Source organism: Phocoena sinus, chromosome 8 (assembly GCF_008692025.1).
Source record: "Phocoena sinus isolate mPhoSin1 chromosome 8, mPhoSin1.pri, whole genome shotgun sequence".
NCBI classification, from domain to species: Eukaryota; Metazoa; Chordata; class Mammalia; order Artiodactyla; family Phocoenidae; genus Phocoena; species Phocoena sinus.
In genome coordinates, this window is record NC_045770.1 from 23498413 (window position 1) to 23518642 (window position 20230).

Here is a 20230-nt window from a genome sequence, read left to right on the forward strand (position 1 = left end):
CTTCAATTGGAGTAATCAGTCCATCTTAACTTCACTCTCCTGTTCTCATAAACTTCATGCTGGCATACACCTTTCTAATGAGTTTCCACTTTACGGACTAGAATAGCAGCTGCTTCTTATCCTCATCACCTTCCATGAAACCAATCAGAATCATAGTCAGTATAGACACATGGTTGAAGGATGATGGAATGAAAAAAAGGTGAGGAATCTCCTCTGGCAGGAATATACATAATTATATAGAGTTGCTATTAGGGTAACTATTTAAATTAAATATTAAATAATTATTTATTCAATATTAATTTAAATATTTAAAGTTTAATAATTGTCCAAGCAATTCATGGTTAGAATGTTAGGATGAATGATTCCTTCTTTCCTAAAGAGAAGGCTTTCAATAATTCTTCAGGTCTCACTTCAGAGAAGTTTTTCCTAACCACTTTATATAAAGCAAACTCTCCCAATTTCTCTCTAGGTACCCTGCATTTACCACTTTCATGGCCTTTATCACCATCTCTTCTCTTCACATTCCCTCACTGGAATATAAGCTTTATGAGGGCTGGGATCTAGTATCTCTATTGCTCTATGCCAAGCACACAGTAAACTTTCAGTGTGTTTAATTCCTGAATAATGGAAACGCTGAGGAAGAAGAACAGACAAGTGAAGACATTTCCCACATTCCAATTTGGTAATATGGACCCTCTATCCATACATTGAATAGGATATGTTAATGACATTATTTTCATTATATCATACATCAATCTAGTCTGTAGGATAGTTTTGCAGACTGTTTTGAATATAGGGCCTGCCATGTTGTGTATCTGAGGCTTAATGAATGATTTTGATGAGGAAGAAGGAAAGTTCAGGGGCTTCCCTGGTGGCGCGGTGGTTGAGAGTCCGCCTGCCGATGCAGGGGACAGGGGTTCGTGCCCCGGTCTGGGAGGATCCCACATGCCGCGGAGCGGCTGGGCCCGTGAGCCATGGCCGCTGAGCCTGTGTGTCCGGAGCCTGTGCTCCGCAACGGGAGAGGCCACAGCAGTGAGAGGCCCGCGTATCGCAAAAAAAAAAAAAAAAAAAAAAAAGAAGGAAAGTTCATATCCCAAAAGACATTCAATTCTATTCTTGTAAATGCATATATGCATTTAAAAACTCCTGCTACAGTTTTGTTTTTAGTAATTAAAATGATTATCATATATTAATGACTCTATTACATATCATACTCTGCTTTCTTTTTACCCTAGTTAGATCTTCATGGTAACCTTGCAAGGTAAGAATTATCATCTGATAAAGACTGATGAAGAAAACTGAGGGTCAGAGAGGTTAAGTAACTTAACTTGTCCATGGTCCACAACTTGTAAAAGAAAGTAACATTCAAATTTAGGTCTGTCTATCTGACTCCAAAAGTCACAATTATCCCGCAGGGCGAAGTAGCCTGCCTTTGTTCTAACAGACTTAATTTCACAAAACTCCTACTTCTCCACATGTTGCCAAGTTTAGGATATGGAATGTAGATCCATATTCCCAAACTATATGTGGTGGTACATGTGGGCAAGTCATTCAGTCTCTGGGTTCATAGAACCATAGTACAGATGCATCTGAGACTATTCTTCCAGGAACAGACATACTTTAAATTCCTATGTATTGATACAGAAAGGCAAAAGGAGAGAGCCTGATTCCTTGATATAATATTTTTCCATGTAGAGGAAACTACCAAGTCTTATTTGGCTTGATTTTTACAAATTCTCTCTCTGGCCCTTAGGAAGCTTTAGTCAACAGTCTTAACAGATGTAGAAAGGGATGGGACATTCCAACACGAAGAATGTAACCATTAGTATCTGCCATGAATAGGAAGGCTACTAATTGTTAAACAGCATACTTTAAATAAATGACGTGTGAATAAACTCCAATACAAGACATCAGAATGTCCTCTGTAGCCTGGAAACCACATTCCCTGGGCTACAAGGGTGCTGAATTTGGAACTGCTACTCCAAGTCTCAAGAATGTTCCAAGTGCTGTCTGATATGATTGTGGCCAAGGCACTATAGAAGAAAAGATTTGCTGGGAAAACTTTTCGACTTCTTCCCTGGTGTATGCAGGGCTTTATAGAAACACAGTGTAATGGAGTGAGCACTAAACTTCCAAGGACACTGGGGCAAGCAGTTCCAAATAATTAAGTTACAAAATGGCAACCAGAATCACCAGGGATTCTGTAAGCCTGGAAGACTGTGCAGCCAGAAAGCATCATGATGCCATATGTTAGAGCTCCTTACTTCTGTACTGGCTGCCTTTGTTCATGCACAATTAAGGCTGTGCAAGTTGGTGTGTGCTACATCATAAGATGGAGGACCAACATCACCGTACAAGCCTGTTCAGAAACCTAACAAATGCCAGGTCAAGGGGCTGCTGGAAGAAAGCACACTCCCTTTACTACAGTGTCTGTGCAGCTTTCAACCTCATGCTGTTTTCTCATTCTTTTTTGGAATGCAAAGGAAAGAAATCAGGTGAAATTGCAGGCTGAGCTAGCTGCAAGGAAGCTGAGGACTGAGGTGGAGAGCGGAGTATTCACTCACACAGAAACCCTTGGGTGTCCTTTTACAACATGCTGCCAAACTGTGTGTGGAAAGCTACCAAGAGTTCAGCATCTGCATGTCCAGTTTGTGCCCCTATTGTATAAACTCTCCTTCTTGCATTCATATCAGTAAATGTAGCTTGGACTTTTTCTTAAAGAATTTTAAGCTAATAATTAATGACCTTGGGATCGTTAAAAAAAATTCTCAGAGATCTCTATACCTACCCTTAAGTACTGGCACTCTGGTATTCAAATACGTTGTGCCAAAGACTTTCCCCTCATCATAAATTTTCATTTACAAGGCCATGGCAACAGTCCTAATGAAGATTAATTACTGCAGTACATTCCATAAAATCTGCCCAGTTCCCTTCTGATGGTGAGGGCTATTGCATATAGAAATGGAACTGAAAATGTATCATGTCCTTAATGTCTCTTTTCTAGCTGCTCGGTACTAGAAACGGATCTGTAAAAACAATTTAGTCAAAGAAAAGATTGACTGGCTCAGCATTCATTACAAACATAACTGCAAGAGCAGATGATATCCTCTTTGATCAGAATTCTAATAATCCGAAAAGGTTGGGGACTGTGAGAAGGCAACAGTACACAAGGGACTGCAATCACACTATTGATCCATGTACGTGTTTCCTTCTAAAAAACACAAACATCATTTGGGATGGGGAAAAAGTTCTGGCTCCCCCAATCTCTATTTTTTTGGTTTATAAGCCCACTTAAGAATCTGATGAAAATTCGTGACACTTTTTCCAGATAAAGGCACGGGAGTGTCTGCTACATGCACACCCAAACCATCATTTTGCATACAATTTCAAGATGTTTGAGATTCCCCTAAAGTTCATCCATAGAGTTCAGGTTAAGAACTTCTCCTCTGCAGTAATTTAGAAGACACATGATTTCTCTTCTCCCAGATTAAAAAAAATATTTAAACACTCATACAAGTTGGGTTTATGTTACGGATTTTTCTTGCTACTAATCTGTATGTAAAATATTTCTGCTCCCCAAAAGCACAACAGCTTTTTTCCTCAAACTACTTTCACTGATTAGTTTTTAATATTCAAGATCATCACCTACCCAATCATGTCCCCAGTGTTCTAGCTATCTGGCAAAATTAAGTTTTACAGTTTAGACTAACTCTTCATTAGTCCTTCAAATGATTTCAAGAGAAAGAAAACCCAATGTTCAACAAAGTTATCCATTAAAGAATTACTTATAATAGCAAAAACAAAAGAAAACAAAACCAAACAACTAAGCATGAGTATGACCTAAAATTCTAAAAGAGGAATGGATAAAGAAATTATGACATAACTAAATAACATAATATAGTCATTAGGTATTAATGCATTCTACATGAAGCAATGTGAAGTAAAAAAAAAAAGGGTGGTGTCATTCTCAAGGATGGTCCTGAAAAGTATCATTTTCAACAGTCTTTTCGGTGAAAGCAAAGTCAACATGCACCATAATCAGGGCAGCAGCCAAGAGAACCCTACTAGATGTTTCATGTACTAGGTGAACCTACTAGGTGGTTCACCTTGGCCTCATAGCATCCTGAGCCATTCATCCATCTTCTTAGAGATCCTAGTATTTCTGAAACATGACAAACCCACCACTGTCACTGAGTGACAGTTATTCAATGGGTGGCTAAATGACAGAGGGGTAGAAAGCACAGGGCAAAACCTGAGACTGCAAGTAAGGTCAAGCTGAGAGCTTCCTAAACCTCAAATTTCTCAAAATGTGTTTTCCCCATCCCAACCCTCACCCCAGAAAATAATGCCTTCCTTCCTCAATAGGTAGCAACCTTTCCCCTAAGAGTCCCAAGACAAATAATACTGCCTTCCCACTCCTCTCCCACCTTCCCCACTCCCCCCTCCCTGCTACCCCAACAATCTGCCTTGAAGTTTGTCCATTCATGCTTCACATCACACAGGATATGCTTTTGTTTTGTTTTAGGGCAATGGCAAAAGGGAGAAAGACAAAAGGAACACAATTTAAAGAAAGTCAAGTAAATTAACTCTTCTTGTTATTCACAATTCATGTTAAGTGCTGATAAAAGCTTTATGAACTTTGATAGGTCATGAACTTTGTATTTCACAAAGAAGAAGAGGTGATTGAGATTTACTCTTGAAAGCTGCTAGGCATATTGGAATCAGAGATAATCTCCTGAAGTTAAAAAAAAATAAAAGGAAAGAATGGCAGGCACACAATAAAGTCAATATATCACTGACCTGAGCCAACTTCTTTCCGTATCTACCACCCACAACTAGATTCACCAATGAACACTGGTTCAAGTAAGTGAAAACTATACCCAATCCTATTTAACAATCACCTAGACTCTGAGTAAAAAAAATCCCCTTAAAAAATTATCCCCTATATTTAGTGCCAACTATGCCACCAATTAATATAAAATACATAATGTATCATACTCAGCCCCAACCAAAACCAGTTAAGAAAGGAAAATGCTTTCTGGGAATTTTCCTTCCCCCCAAATTTGTCTTTAATGCATACATATTTCTTTTCCAGGTGAAAAGCCTTCCATGTATTACAAAGCTGACTGTAAAGTCATAGAAGAGTAGTTGCTGGGCAAAATTTACTGAAGAGTTGTCACAGAACACTAGGAGAAACCATACAGATTAAAGTGGTTCATCTCCTTCATGTAAGAGATACATGATACATGGGCAAGTTCATTCAAAAACAGAAAACTAGTATAAAACAGATTTTTAAAACAAAACAAAACCCCCAAACAAATGGAAAACCAGACAAAAATCCTTGATCAGCCTTTTGATTCAGAGCTGTGTCAGGCTAGGCAAAAAGAACAGCTAATTATATTAGATGTGAAAATTTACCCTGTACAGGAAAAGGTACCAATCCATATAGAGCTTTTCATGTCTAAATTATGCCAACAGTATCAGTACAAATTACACGTGAGTGGTCTTATACCACCTAGAATAACCTATCAAATACCCCACCATATAACAATTCTTTATAAAGCAATCTTACTCAGAGACCGTGTTCTGTGAAGAAAAGATTGATATAACTCAGTAACAGTCTAACCACAACCTTTTTCTTTCCCTTTTTTGCTTGAAAAAGGTTAAGATGATAAATATTAAAAACTTAATTTGACTGGATAATGAATATCTGGAACATCCAGTTGCTTCTTTTTCATCATATTCAATACTTCGCAAATTTTCACATCATTAGCAATTCACATGAAGATGGCCATAATCCAAACATAATGAATGCTACTAGATATACAAAAATTAATCTTAGATTACATGTTCAGGACCAAATCTCTCTCAGCTTGTGAGGCACAGCTAAAAGGAACACTTTTATTGAAAGAAGAGTTTAACTGGAATATGGTTAGACACTTGTCTCACTTCAAAGGCCATATTCTTTAGAAGGGCAATTTACCCTTCTCCCTGCTCTCTTACAACTTAAACTTACTTCAGGTTTAGCTTAGCCATCACTCCCTTCAGGAAGCTGTTTCTGGTTTGCCAAGCCCAAGTGTTAGGCCCATCACTTACGTGCTCATCCATCCCTCTCCCCATCACCTCCCCGAGTGCACAAATCACAGTACTTAACCACCATGTTGTTTTGTAATTGCTTGTTTATCCATCTGTAACCTCCACTGAACTAAAAGTTTTGTGAAAGCAGGAAAGGTATTTTTCTTGCTTAATGTTTTATCCTCTGTACCTGCACTATGCCTGGCACAGGATAGGTACTAAAAAAATTCTTAGTTGAAAGAATGGATGGAGGAAATGTGACAAGAAGCCAGAGACTACAGATCAAGTAGATATTTTTTAACTCTTAAATAATCAGAATGTGATTTAAATAATGCAGAAAGTTGCTTCTCCAGCTCTTGGCATCCCATATAGAAGCTAGTCAAATATGTTTATTGTGAAAGCAGTATAACTCTACTATATGGACTATTTGGGAGATTAAGAAATGAAAAATCACTTATGAGCACAAAGATAATTACATGCAATATTCGAGGTCTTATGTCCTCAAAAGGTATGAAAGTCTATATCAAAACTCACTGGAGACAAGAACACATGATTCTGTGTAGTTCCGTGCAGACCAATGAATTCTCTGATGTCACAAAGTCCACTGCAACAAAGAGCTAGGATTCCTACTAAATTTTCTGTCTATTTTAATAACAATAATAATAACAACAAATCCCAATATCTTGTATTAACTCTACCTATGTTAGTTCCGTAGAAGGAATCAGAAATGAAAACCACAGAGTAAAACACAGCATGGACCAATTTGTAAGATGGAAGAAGATGAGAAAAGAAAGCAGAGAGCATCAAAGCAAGCTCTCCCTTCTATACCTACTTTCAAAAATAGCGCACAAAAGCTTAGAGCTTCCAATGGAATTCAGGCATCTGCTGCTGACTAACCAGCTAACATTCCTCTGTACGATGGGTAGATTACCCACTCCCCTTATTTCATAGCTCTGTTTCTAAGGATAAATGGAGCTATTAATGGCAGCATTCTTAAAGTTCCTTAAAAGGAACTCAGGGTCATATAATTTTCATTGTCCCTGGGACCATATTATAAGCAAGGTCATGCTAACTTAAAGAAGTTGGATCTTATATATGAGAACCTCTTGAATCTCAGTGTTAGAGATGACAATTCTGATAATTCTACAGAGGGTTAAGGAGGGTTTAAATTCCACTGTGGCTATATACTGAGCTGAGGAGGAGGACAGAGGTACAAACTCTTTAAAATCCTATCAGACCTCCCTGAGGAGGAATTACTGACCCCAAGTTCAGTCGTTCTCCACTAAATCTGGCTATCCTTTGCCTATTTCCTACTGACTAAGTGTCTTTCCATGTAGAGAGACAAATGTGTTAACTGTGCTGAATATCTACGGGTGTCACCAAAGTGAAGGAAAAAGAGACATAGAAAGGAAACGTTCAAAGAAATTAGCTCATACTAGTTAGTTTGGGACTAATAGCCACTTTCTAATTGGCATAACCAGTCCCATACAAACTCATATCTGAAAATGCTAAATTAATATCCAGAGAATAACCTACTGGCAGAGTGAGGATGACCAAGAGGCTGGAACACTAGCTGTCCTACAATTATTGAGCAGAAGCCAGAAACAGTGCACCAAATAAAACCTGTGAACAAGCCAGGAGGATCCTCTAAAGCTAACATCACAAAATCTTAGCATTCGGTCATGTCCATGAGAGGCAAAGAAAAAAAGATGTAGCAGAACTGGAACAATATAGGAAGATAGAATTGGCGCTATTATTATACACAGCAGAAGTAATTACTACAGTCAAAATTCTAGTGTACATGAATTTACTTGTGAATGCCTCTTCTTATCCAAAACAATGTGGTTTTAGTTTACATATATCTTTATTCATTGCCACTGAGGTAATTTCAAGAGAGAAGGGAAAATTAGAGTATAAATAGAAATTTCACATGTAGACTATTACTTGTAACTTACCCTAAATCCTACCTTCTAGTCCAGGAATGGAAAACAGGTTTTATCTTGTGTACCAATCCCGATTGATTGATGGACCCTGTTTGAGAAGGACTGCTAGGACTAAATGGAAAGGAATACAGACAAAGCCTATCCTGGATGAGGGATGGGGCAATTAAGCACTAGTAATACATTCTGCCATCCTGGGTCTAGTCCATTGGTTCTCAACTGTGAGAGATTTTGCTCCCCAAAGGCTACCTGGCAATGTCTGAAGATACTTCTGGTTATCCCAACTGGGGAGGTGCTAGTGGTAGAGGATGATGCTAAACAGTCTACAACCACCTCAAACTCTCCAAAACAAAAAATCATCTGGGCCAGAATGCCAATAATGCTGAGGTAGGGCAACCATGGTCCAGTCAAATCTATCCTATGGTTAGTCCACGGATCAGGTCTTCAGCCAAATAACATTAAATTTGTCTTGAGGTAGTTTTCCTGAGCTACCTCTCCTAATGCCATAGTAATTCCAACTTGTCTGGAGTATTAGAACCAGAGGTTCAATTTGATTCAGGGAGATCACACTGACCTGTCCCTAACTTGTATTGTGATCACAGACAAATGATTTTATCCCTCGAAGCTGTGGCTTTTTCATCTATAAGAGGAGGGGGTTGGACTAGATAATCACTGTGCTCATACAAAGACAAAACTGCTAGGAAGCCCCTAAATGTACTAAAGGAATAAAGCCCTTGTTGATATTCTTTTCAACAAGATAATTTTTCTTCAGCCTAAGACAATTTTATCAATTCCTTTCAATCTCTGCTAATATAGTTATCAGTTATGCCTTAACTTAAAACTATTTTAATTTTCATGTAATGCTTAAATATTTCCCATCTGAATGCTTGTCACTGAGTTAAGATGCTTTGGCATCTCTCAAGGTATTACTACCATCTTGTGCATCACCATTACACTACCGGAACTTGGATTCTTCCAGTTCTCCAACCATCTATTCTGTCATCTCTGGTATCATTTAAGCTATTAGGACCAATTATATAGTTGCTTATCATTATGCTTCTCTCTTTACTCTATAAATCTCCTTCATAAATCTATTAATCAACACAAGTATTTTAGGGCCTTTTTCTGTGCCTATGACATTAATGCTGGGGAGATGAGTAAAGGCTGGAGCTGAAAGTATTGGTATAAAAAGACATATTTTCTAGCTACAAAGCATTTACAAGCTCATTAAGAGGATGAAACGTGAAACTATTTGAGAACAAGTCATATTAACTACGTGGTAGTAGGGAAATGTCACTATGAGGGTAAGAGATGCCAAAAGAATGAAATGAAATGTCTGCTGTACATAGATTAAGGATGACCCAGAAACTATCATGAAAAATGTTAGACAAAAATCCTTATGAATCAGATACAGAAAGATTGCTGACATCTTACCAGTGATTTCAAAGGTTGGCTCTATGTTTTAAAGGTATGTTAGACAGATGTGGAAAATATGGCCAAATAACAAACTGTAAGAGCCAATTAAAGTTCCCTTCAGAAAGTAAAATTACACAGAGCATTTAGAAGTTAATGATATAAAGTTATACGTGTTAAGTTAGATCACATCTATCAAAATGGAGATCCCATAAACTACTCTGAAACAGGGACATTTATATAAGAATAAAAAGGGCAACAAACAACCATACTGACAGCTCATCAAGGTCTGGACATGTCTGAAGTAGAATATGCATATTTACTCTTAGAGGTCAATTTCTAAAGATTAGAATTATGCCCTGGACCTAAATTATTTAACCCTTATCATTTAAATATTTTTCTAAATCCTAATAAATTATTTTCACCTGTGGTGCTTCTTGTGGTAGTAAATCTATTATGTCCATTACCTAGTTGTCCAATAGCAAATGTCTCAAGTTTCTGGCATCACATGGGAAGACTGCATTTTGGATAAGTCATTTTCACTATTATAAAATAATACTATGTTTAAATGAGCACAATATTAAAATAAAGAGTAACTCTGAAATGATCTCTCTATAGCATTTTTCTCTTAAGGGGATAATCTTTTTGAGACCTTTTTATAATGCTCTTAGTTAAAACTGGATTATAGCTCTCTGTGGCCTATTTTTTCAACTCCAAACTTTTCAGACTAGCAACTTTAGGGGTTCCAACAAGCTTCCTCTCCCTTTCAACCATATTAACTTCATCCATCATTAGTACCTCCCCCTTGTGCCTAAATAGGCTCATTGATTTAGTTCAGTCATGAACCATGCAGTTCAATATTCTCAACTTTTAAATCAACAGAATCTCAATTTAATCTAATACATAGTACTCTGAAAACAAGTGCTAAGCAAGTCATTCAATTTATTACATTTCATCTATTTTGGGCATGGCAGCAAGTAAGTCCACATTAAAATGAACAGATTCTAAATTGAGAGAATTTGTCAAAGGCTGTTTATGTACGAGTTTTCCATTATTTTATGTGTTTCTTACTTAATTTTACATCAAAGAATGTGAAAGTATAACTGCCCTTTTAAAAAAATTCAGAAATAATTTTTAACAACAATCTCAACAGTGAATCAAAATAAAATCTTACCTCTGTTTGCACTAAATATACCCTAGTGCATCAAATACTTAAGCATAAAAGATTCAGAAAGAGAGAGACAAGAAGAGAATAGACCAAGAAAAAGATACAACTCTCATATCACCCATATATCTGTTAACAGGAATTAACAGAAACAGTAGAAGGGCCCCTAAAATGACGAGAAGAGCATGAGATGTTTGTCTCCACACATCTTTTGGAGTTATTAAAAGGAGAAGACCCATATTCTTAATGCCACCAATGGTAGAAACATACCTAATTTTGTTTTCCATATCTTCATTATCTGATTCTTCGGAGCTTCTGTACTTATCTGGATCTGGAAGTGTGCTTGGATCAAATCCATCATTATCATCATCACTCCAATCCAGAAAGGCTTCTTCTTCAACTTTAGCCTAAGAAAAGGCAAGGGAAATTGTCGTTTAAAAAAACAGCTCATAAATAATCAGGTCTTATTTCTAGCCCCAAATAAATATCCCTAACTGAGATCCTCAAGTTAGAAGCCTTTTATTCTGGCAAAAGCCTCTATGTGACTTTCAGAACCATAATCATTTGCACTGAGAAAGAAAACCCATGTCATTTCAAAAGTAAAACAAAATATGGTTCAAAAAGTAAATCACTATTAAGTCCCTTAAACACAATATGGGACAAATTTGACAGTTTAATTACTTCCATGTAACTCAACTATCAAAGAAATAAAGTGTAAAATAAATTTGTTTCAGTGCTCTTGTCCACTACGCAAGTTTCAAAACTACCAAAAATATTAGGTAAAAATGTAAGAGGCCAGACGAGAGAGTACAGAAATATCTGTCTGATAATTTTTTGACCGCAATAAATCTTAAAACAACAATCAGATCTGTATCATTAATAGTGAAGGGCCTTCTAAATTCGAATTAAGTAGAAAGTCACTAAGAACAATTAAAAAATAAGATAGAATACCAAGATACAGAAAGTTGGGAACTATCCAGTTTCATGCAAGTAGGTAGCTATTTAGGCTTTTTTACTTTTGCTTTGTGAGAACAAAGTAATGCAATGTTAAAATAAATTTACTACACATTTATGTAATGAACATCCCTTATAACAAGTTTATTTCTGGCAGATTGGTTTTGTCACCTGGTAGATAAGAAATACAAACAAACATTGTCACACGCATTTAACAGATTATAAGCAGTAAGCAGGACTAAAAAACAATTCTGGATGAATTTCTCTTAGTTTCCCACTTTTTAATTCTTTTTCACACCATATAAGACAAACTTCAATGATTCTTTGATTTCAAATGATTAGTGCTGTTTCCCAGAAACTGAATAACAACTCAGCATAGCATAGCAATTGACTGTGCAGCCCTCTACTGAAGTCTGCTTACATTCTTTGTACAGCTCTCCCTTGATAACCTCTAAACATGGCCAAAGAAGGAAGAAGTAAAGAAAATAAGGATTAGTCACTACTGCAAAAGTCCTTTATTGCTTTCTTGGTAAAATTCCCTGCTAAAAATAAAAGGTCTGGAAACAAATATCAGAAGGGAAGAAGAAAAGGCTGCCATCAGAGGCAGTAAGCAGTACAACTCAACAGCATACTACTATACGGTCCATTTGAAAATAATCAAGGATGTCAACAAAAATTGAATGTCATCATATACTGAAGAACACTAATCTCCCAAGCTACAAGGTATTTCCAATTTTCCAGTCTGGTGCTCTCAAAGGAATCTGTTATCTAAAGGTGGAGCCAGAGAATTACCAAAGTAATTCTCAAGCTTTTTTGGTCCCGGCACCTATACATTTAAATATATAAAGGACTCCAAAGAGCTCCTGTTAAGGTGGATTATATCTATTGCCATTTAATGTATTAGAAGTTGAAACTTAGAATTTTTAAAAATTCATTAATTTAAAAGTAATAATAAACACTACATTATTATATATTAACATATATGGTAACATAAATAGTGTTTTTATGAAAATAGCGACTATTTCCAAAATAAAAGGGCTCTGTTTTACATTTTTACAAATTTTTTTAATGTCTGGCTCAGAAGAAGATAACTTGATGCTCATATCTGCTTCTGCATTCAATATATTGTTCTGGTTGAAACATACGAAGAAAATCCAGTCTCTCAGAGATAGGTAGTTGGAAAAGGGAAAAGTAATTTACCAGCCTTTTTAGAGAAGTGCAGTTACTCTCCTTTGATACTACAATAAACACTGATGAGTGGAAGTTTCTTAAAAAGTAGTTACAATGTGGAATCTGAAGCCATTATCAATAAACTTTCTGTACTCTGTTACATTAAAATCCATTGGTCTACTTTGCACTTTGAATGGATCTTTTACCAGTGAATGATTTCACAACACTGTGCACCAGTCATGTGGAAAATACTGGTTCACTAAATTATGCATATCTTCTTTATATGGATCTTCAAATATTAACACATTTCATTATACAATATTTTTTAAAATCATATTTCTTAATATCATGGTCAATAATATTTTAAATGTCTTTCAAAGTATTGGGAAGCTACTGGTGGATATAAGTTTTCTAAAATTCTAATTTTTTCTTAGAAGCTTGAATTTTTTCATCAGCGAGAAATAATTTCAGTTTTTTCTTTGAAGTGTAGCAATAAGTGTTGTTTTCCTCTGGCTGATTTCAAAATTTTCTCTTTATCATATAGCAGTTAGACTATGATGTGCCTAAGAATGGTTTTCTTTGTATTTGTCTTTCTTGGGGCTCTGCAAGCTTCTTGGATCTATCAATGCTTTTCAGTAAATTTGGGAAGTCTCTGGCTATGATTTCTTCAAATATTTTTATGCCTCTTTCTTACCATTCCTTCCATGATTGCAAGAACATGTATAATAGACTACTTCACAGTTCTCTTAGTTTTGTTCATTTTTCTGCAATCTTTTTTCTTTCTGTTCTTTGCACAGGGTTATTTCTACTGGGTCCTCGGGTTTGCTGTTGCTTTCTTCTGACAATTCCAAACTGTTTTTCAGCCTGCCTGGCAAAAATTTTACAGTAATTGTGCTTTCAGGCAGGTCTAATACCACATTTGTTTTTGTCTTGTTTAAATATAGTTTCCATTGCTCTGGGGAGGCTACCTATCTGTTTATTTACATACCGATATTTTCCTTTAATTCTTTTAACATACTTAAAATAGCTACATTGAAATCTATGATAAATTCAAATCTGGGCTAACAAGAGTTTCTATTGACTACTTTTTCTTGGCCATGGATCACAATTTCCTGCTTCACTACATGTTTCATATTTTTGTAGAAAACTAGATACTTTAGATAATATATTATAGAAAAACTTAATTCTGTTAGGTTTTTCTGAGGATTATTAGATTTCTATTCTAATAGACAATTACCTTGCCTGGATTCAAACTGCAAATTCTCTCTAACCCATGGTACTCAGCTACTTATATCTCATCTCTGTTTTGTTCTTATGACTTCCAACTGCTTTTTTTTAGCCTGGTTTCCTATGAGTCTTCCCTCAGCCTGTGAAATGTGACACTCAGCCAAGGATTTAGGCAGAGTTGGGCTCCCCTCTCTGTGATTTCCTTGCTTCTTGGGTTTTCCCCTAATCTCCAGTTGCTCTGTTGGCTCTGAGATCTGTACTCTGATATGTCAAGCAGAATACTTGAATTAATTGTATTTTAACACCTAGAATCATTTAATATGCTCCTTTAACATTTACTATAAAGCAAGTAGCCTTCACAAAATAAGTACAATACAAAATAAATTAGAAAGGGAGTTAGTATAAACACCTTAACTCAATATTCCACTGTACATGTTTATCTATTTGAAGGAAAATACAAATTCAAAATGATGAAAACTTACTTTTAAATGGATAAAACATTATCTGGATTTGTATTACTATGACTTTCTTGTAATTGACAACATTCAGGTCTTGGCTATTTCCTGATCTGTAAGATGATCCCACTGTTGATGCCATACCATATTGTCTGTGCTGCATTATACTCCTCAATTCATGACAATGACAAACAAATTTAAGTTGGCAATCACTCCTTTCAGAAACACAATTTCAACCTACTAAAACGGTAGAGATGATGGAGAAAGACATTTTCATATTGAGCTTTTTTGTCTTTTAGTTCATTCTTTGAAGGGTTAGAAACATATAACTATAAAAATGTACAATATCTGTATTAAAAAGTACAATGTGCCTCTATTAATGCCTTTAATCTATTAAAAAATTTAAAAAACACTATCACCTACAATAAACACAAAGCATAAATAAAAATCACCAAGTAAAGAGGGTATTGCCATAATGAAAACATTCTGGAGAAAAGTACTGAGTTTATCGTTCTGGCAAGGTCTAGGTTAGAAGTATGCTCTTTCTAGTTAGGTAAGGTGGTAAAGAAAATGGACATTGGACATTTTAGCTGCTCTGTCTCTCTCTATCCTTGTGATTTCATGAACCATTTAAAAGCTAATTATAAATATGGCACCATCCTCACTTTTATCTCTTTCTGGACTCATTTTCATGAGGGACAGCACAAATACTATGAGGTACCTATCACCTTCCAAATACTACCTGTCACCTTCCAAATGATTGTGACATATCAGTGTGTTAGAACATCATGGCTGGAAACTCACTGCTCTAAGTAAAAGGGAACCATTTAAGTATTTTAGCAGAAGACTGAACTTGTATCTTACAGATGCTGCACCCTGGCAGCAATGGGAAGGGTCGTTGGAGGGTATAAGATTTGAAGGTAGGATATCAGTTTAAAAACTACAATAATCCAGATGAGGAAAGGGATTCAATGAAGGAAGTGGCAGTGGAGATGGAAGTGGGGAACAGGTATGAGAGATGTCAAGGAGGGAGAACCAACTAGACTCTGTGGACTACCTGGGTATATGGTACATTTCAGAGAATCATTATGTTCATAAGCATAGTTGTACATGATAAACGTGGTCTAAGAAAGTTTAATAAGTATTATGAAGATGCTTTACAAAAATGCCTTCCTTCAATAAGTTTTTATTAAGGAGACATGTGACAGACATACTACGAGGTACTGGGGATATAGCAGTGAATAAGACAGAGTCCCTGCCCTGATGATAAAATGAACTGTTCTAGGATAGTTATCCACATAAGCACTAAAATGAAAGCCATGTTCTTCTATTTCTGCAGAGCAGTCACTAACGAATGAAGCGACTCCACTAACCCTGCTAAATGCTTAACATCTGGCAGAATGCAGCCTTCAATTTATGGATCCTGGCTGTCAACATGCCTCTTTCTCTTCAGGTACTTCCAGATTGGAAGATGAAACCACTCCTCCCTCACTGACTAATCATTCTCTCATTTTTCTCTACCCTCCCAGCCCTATGGTCACACCCGCACTCCTGTCTTAAGGCTCTGAGAAATTAAAAAAAAAAAAGTAGTTCATACACACTAAGAGATCAGGGTCACCTCTATGAACTGGCTGTTCCTGAAATACAGTTTCAGAACCTCTGAGAAAAATATTTCACCTAAAATAGGAATACTTTTCCTAAAATACACACTTGGAAGACTCAGTTATTAAGTAGGGCAGATGAAAATATCCAAAAAAGAAATGTAACCCAGCTAGCTTTTATTTTGCTTTCAGTTTTGATGATGAGAAGAAATACAGATGAGAAGTAGCATTCTTCTACAACAAATTTATGAAGTGCTCTCACATACATTATCTTACTTCATCTTCAAACTCTATGAAGTAGGAAGAAAAAGAATTATTGTTCCCATTTTCAAAATTGAGAAAATGTGAGTCAGATGACTAAATAGCTTAACAAGGTCACACAAATATGTACATATGCTAGGTCTACTACATCATCCTGAATCTCAACTTTCACCATTAAAGCTTTGAATTTGCTACTTGTACAATTATTTCTTCAGAATCAATAATATTTTATAAGCTTCATAAAACATATGGGGGTGCTTTCTGTGTCACCTTGTATGTGACCATCCCCACTTTCATGACCTTTGCTCCCAAGCCTCTCTTCTCTGTTGTGTGGAATACTGTACCACCTTCCTAATGAGTCTCCCTGCAACCATTCTTCTTCTGATCACTCCAATTCTCTGTGTTGTCATTAGAATTTTTTAAAATAAGTTTCAAATCTGATCATGTCTATCACCTGCTTACAAGCTTTGAAGCCACACTTTCAAGATTCTGGAACAAGTCAAGCCCCTTCCCACCTCAGAGTCTGCATTACTGCTACTTCTCTACTGGAATCTTCTTCTACTTCCTTTTGCCTGGTTTGTAGTGTTTTCTGACACCAAACATGTGGTTTCTCTTCAACACTAAGTCTTCAAAGTCAAATGAGTGTCTATCAATTCAATTTAATTCCGACACTATGCAGAGTTAGCACAGACCCCAGGGGTAAAGGGCTCAGTCCCACAAGACTCCATACTTCAGATGCCAGCTGCAAAATGCAGTCACCAAGCTACTTGCCATTCTACCTGGCCGACTACAAATTCAGGGATTCTCACGACCCCCTCCTCAGGTTTGATAATTCTCTAGAACTCAGGAAAGTGCTTTACTTATGATTACCAGTTTATTTATTTAAAGGGTATAACTTAGGAACAGCCAGATGGAAGAGATGCACAGGATGAGGTATGCAGTGGGGATGGGGTGCAGAGTTTCCATGTCTTCTACAGGAGGGTCACCTTCCCAGCACATCAACACATTCACCAATCTGGAAGGTCTCAGAATCTTGTTGTTAAAGAGTTCTTATAACTCAATTTCCAGGCCCAACCTCCTCCCAGGAAGGGGGATGGGGCTAATCACACGCTTAGTCTTTCTGGTGACCAGTCCCCACCCTGAAGCTATCTAATAGACATCCCACCCTGAGTCACCTCATTAGCATAAATTCAACTGTGTTGAACAGGGGCTTCTTATGAACAATGAAACACTTCCATCACTCAGGAAATTCCATGGGTTAAAACCTCTGACTTCATTGTCAGAAACCAGGGACAAAGACGAAATATGTATTCTTATTATACCAAACCTGGTTAACTTCAAGTAATCACGTCTCAGATTAAACATTTCTAAACATCACTCCCTTAGTAAAACATCCTGTAGATTTCTCTTCAGTGCTATACCTAGAGTGAATTCATTTTTGTTTAATGTCTGCATCCTTTCCTAGGCAGTAAGTTTCATGAAAGTAGAGGCCAGGTCCTGTTATCATTACTGAAATAGATTTCTAGGGCTAAGATGGAGCTGCTCCTGCCTGGGGTGCCACATCAGCAAACCAAAACTTAGACAACTTCCGTGTCCCTATAAATGTCCACTTGACCAGAAATGCTGTATGTCCTGTCAGCAAATCCCCAAAAGCCAACTCTGGGTCTTCTCACTCCAAACAAGGTTGATTAATGTGGCCCCAATCAATCAGATATCTTCAATTTTTCTCTTCTTTGTTCTTTATTCTTTATCCTATAAAAGCCTCCTGCCTTCTGCCCCATTTTGCAGTTCTCCAAAAGGAAACTGTCCACTTCATGAAATGTTAAAGTTTGTATCACCTAAATTATCTTCTTTAAACATTTTTTAACATTGCTCACTACTGTAGTCATAAAGCACAGAGCAGGTTCTCAAATATTTGATAAATAGATATTTAATGTGAAAATATTAAAGTGGAATACAATACTATGAAATATTTATTATTTATTAAATACTGAGTATAAAAAATAAAAAATATATAAGTACTTATTATTGATAAGGGTTTAACACTAGAAATCCGATCACATGAAATTTAGATCTGATCATAAGATTTTTATTAATAACTGTCAACCACTTAATTTCCATCTCAGATTTCTCAAGTATAAAATTTACAGTATTTAGGTTTAAGGAAGCTTGTAAAGATTTTAATTAATTGCAGATGCTTTGAAAATATGCAATCAGCACCTTAATGGGAAAACAAATGAGTAGTCAGTAAAGAAAAATGAAATGTGCAATACGCCTATAAAATAACAAATAAGTTATGTTTAAAATTCCCTCTAGAGAATCATGCAAGAACACTTCATGTAAGAGTCTGTATACACACTGAGGGTTTACACATACACAAAGAATCTAGTTATTTCTATACATATGGACTTATGTATGATCAAATTCATGACCATTACATGAATTTGAATTTCATTCAAAAAATATAGAAACCTCAAGCACTCCCTTCAAGTTGAATTAATAATCATTTGCTGAGTGCTTAGTACATTTAGCCCATAATGAGTATGCAAAAATGAATGAGTTAGGGTCTTACTTCTGAGAAGTTTAAAACTTTAGAATATTGTATAAAATTCCTCTGGTAGACAGGCAACAGAATATAACTTGTATACCTCATTTTTTCTCTAAAAGAGGTATAAACATGTGCTTAAATATGCTTCTACACATGCTATATTTCCCTTATCTCTTTTTCTTTCTGAGAGCATTCACAACTACAGCAAAAGCAAAAACAAGAATGAAATTCTAATGTTAAAATTGAATGAGCACAGGCTTCCCTGCTGGCGCAGTGGTTGAGAGTCCACCTGCCGATGCAGGGGACACGGGTTCGTGTCCCAGTCCGGGAAGATCCCACATGCCGCGGAGCGGCTGGGCCCGTGAGCCATGGCCGCTGAGCCTGCGCGTCCGGACCCTGTGCTCCGCAACGGGAGAGGCCACAACAGTGAGAGGCCCGTGTACCGAAAAAAAAAAAAAAAAAAAAAAAAAAAATTGAATGAGCACAAAATGTCTCAATAAGAAGTGTAACTTGGACTTCTCTGGCAGTCCAGTGGTTTAGGCTTCACCTTCCAATGAAGGGCATGCAGGTTTGATCCCTGGTCGGGGAGCTAAGATCCCACATGGCTTGCAGCCAAAAAACCAAAAACATAAAACAGAAGCAATGCTGTAACAAATTCAATAAAGACCTTTAAAATGGTCCACATCAAAAAAAACAAACAAACAAAAAAAACACCGATTAAGCAAACTCTATAAATCAGGGGTCCCCAACCCCTGGTTGGTGGACTGGTGGTGGTCCATGGCCTGTTAGGAACTAGGCTGCACAGCAGGAGGTGAGCAGTGGGAGAGCAAGGAAAGCTTCATTGGCCACTCCCCGTTGCTCGCATTACCCGCTGAACCATTCCCTCCCCTACCCCGTGGAAAAACTGTCTTCCGTGAAACCGGTCCCTGGTGCCAAAAAGGTTGGGGACCGCTGCTATAAATTACAACATTAACTAAATAAATGATTCTTAAAAAGAAAAAAAAAAAGGTAACACTCTTGAAGCTGTATTAAAATTAAAAACAAAGCTATATAACTCCAGAACATATCTGAGAAATGGAGAGGAGGGCTGATGTGAAGTGAAGGAGAATAGATTATTTCCTTGTACTATACAGAAAGTAAAGGATCATCCCTTAGTGCCACAGTAAATTTTCTTAGGCCAAAGACCTTAAATGTTTATAAAGTAAAAGGGAATGAGACAATTTCAACCACTCTACTAAGGAGTAGAGGTGGAAGCCACATTGCATGTAATGGATTAAGGAGTGAATGGGCATTCTTGCTGGTCAGTCAGTGTTTGTTAGTGAGGAAATCAATTCAGTCTAAATATAGAGAATTATCTTTATTGCCTTTCTGCTTACCATATAGCATTCATAGAAATAAGCTTTAAGAATTGTATTTAAATT

At 36.7% G+C, this 20230-nt stretch overlaps 1 protein-coding gene across 1 annotated transcript in view; it reads right to left on the reverse strand.

Annotated features, from left to right (window-relative positions):
• DDX10 (DEAD-box helicase 10) overlaps positions 1-20230 on the reverse strand; it is a 302126-nt gene that overhangs the window by 26192 nt on the left and 255704 nt on the right. The window contains 1 exon segment of the mRNA XM_032641374.1: positions 10864-11000. Within this exon segment, the coding sequence (XP_032497265.1) occupies positions 10864-11000 (137 nt within the window).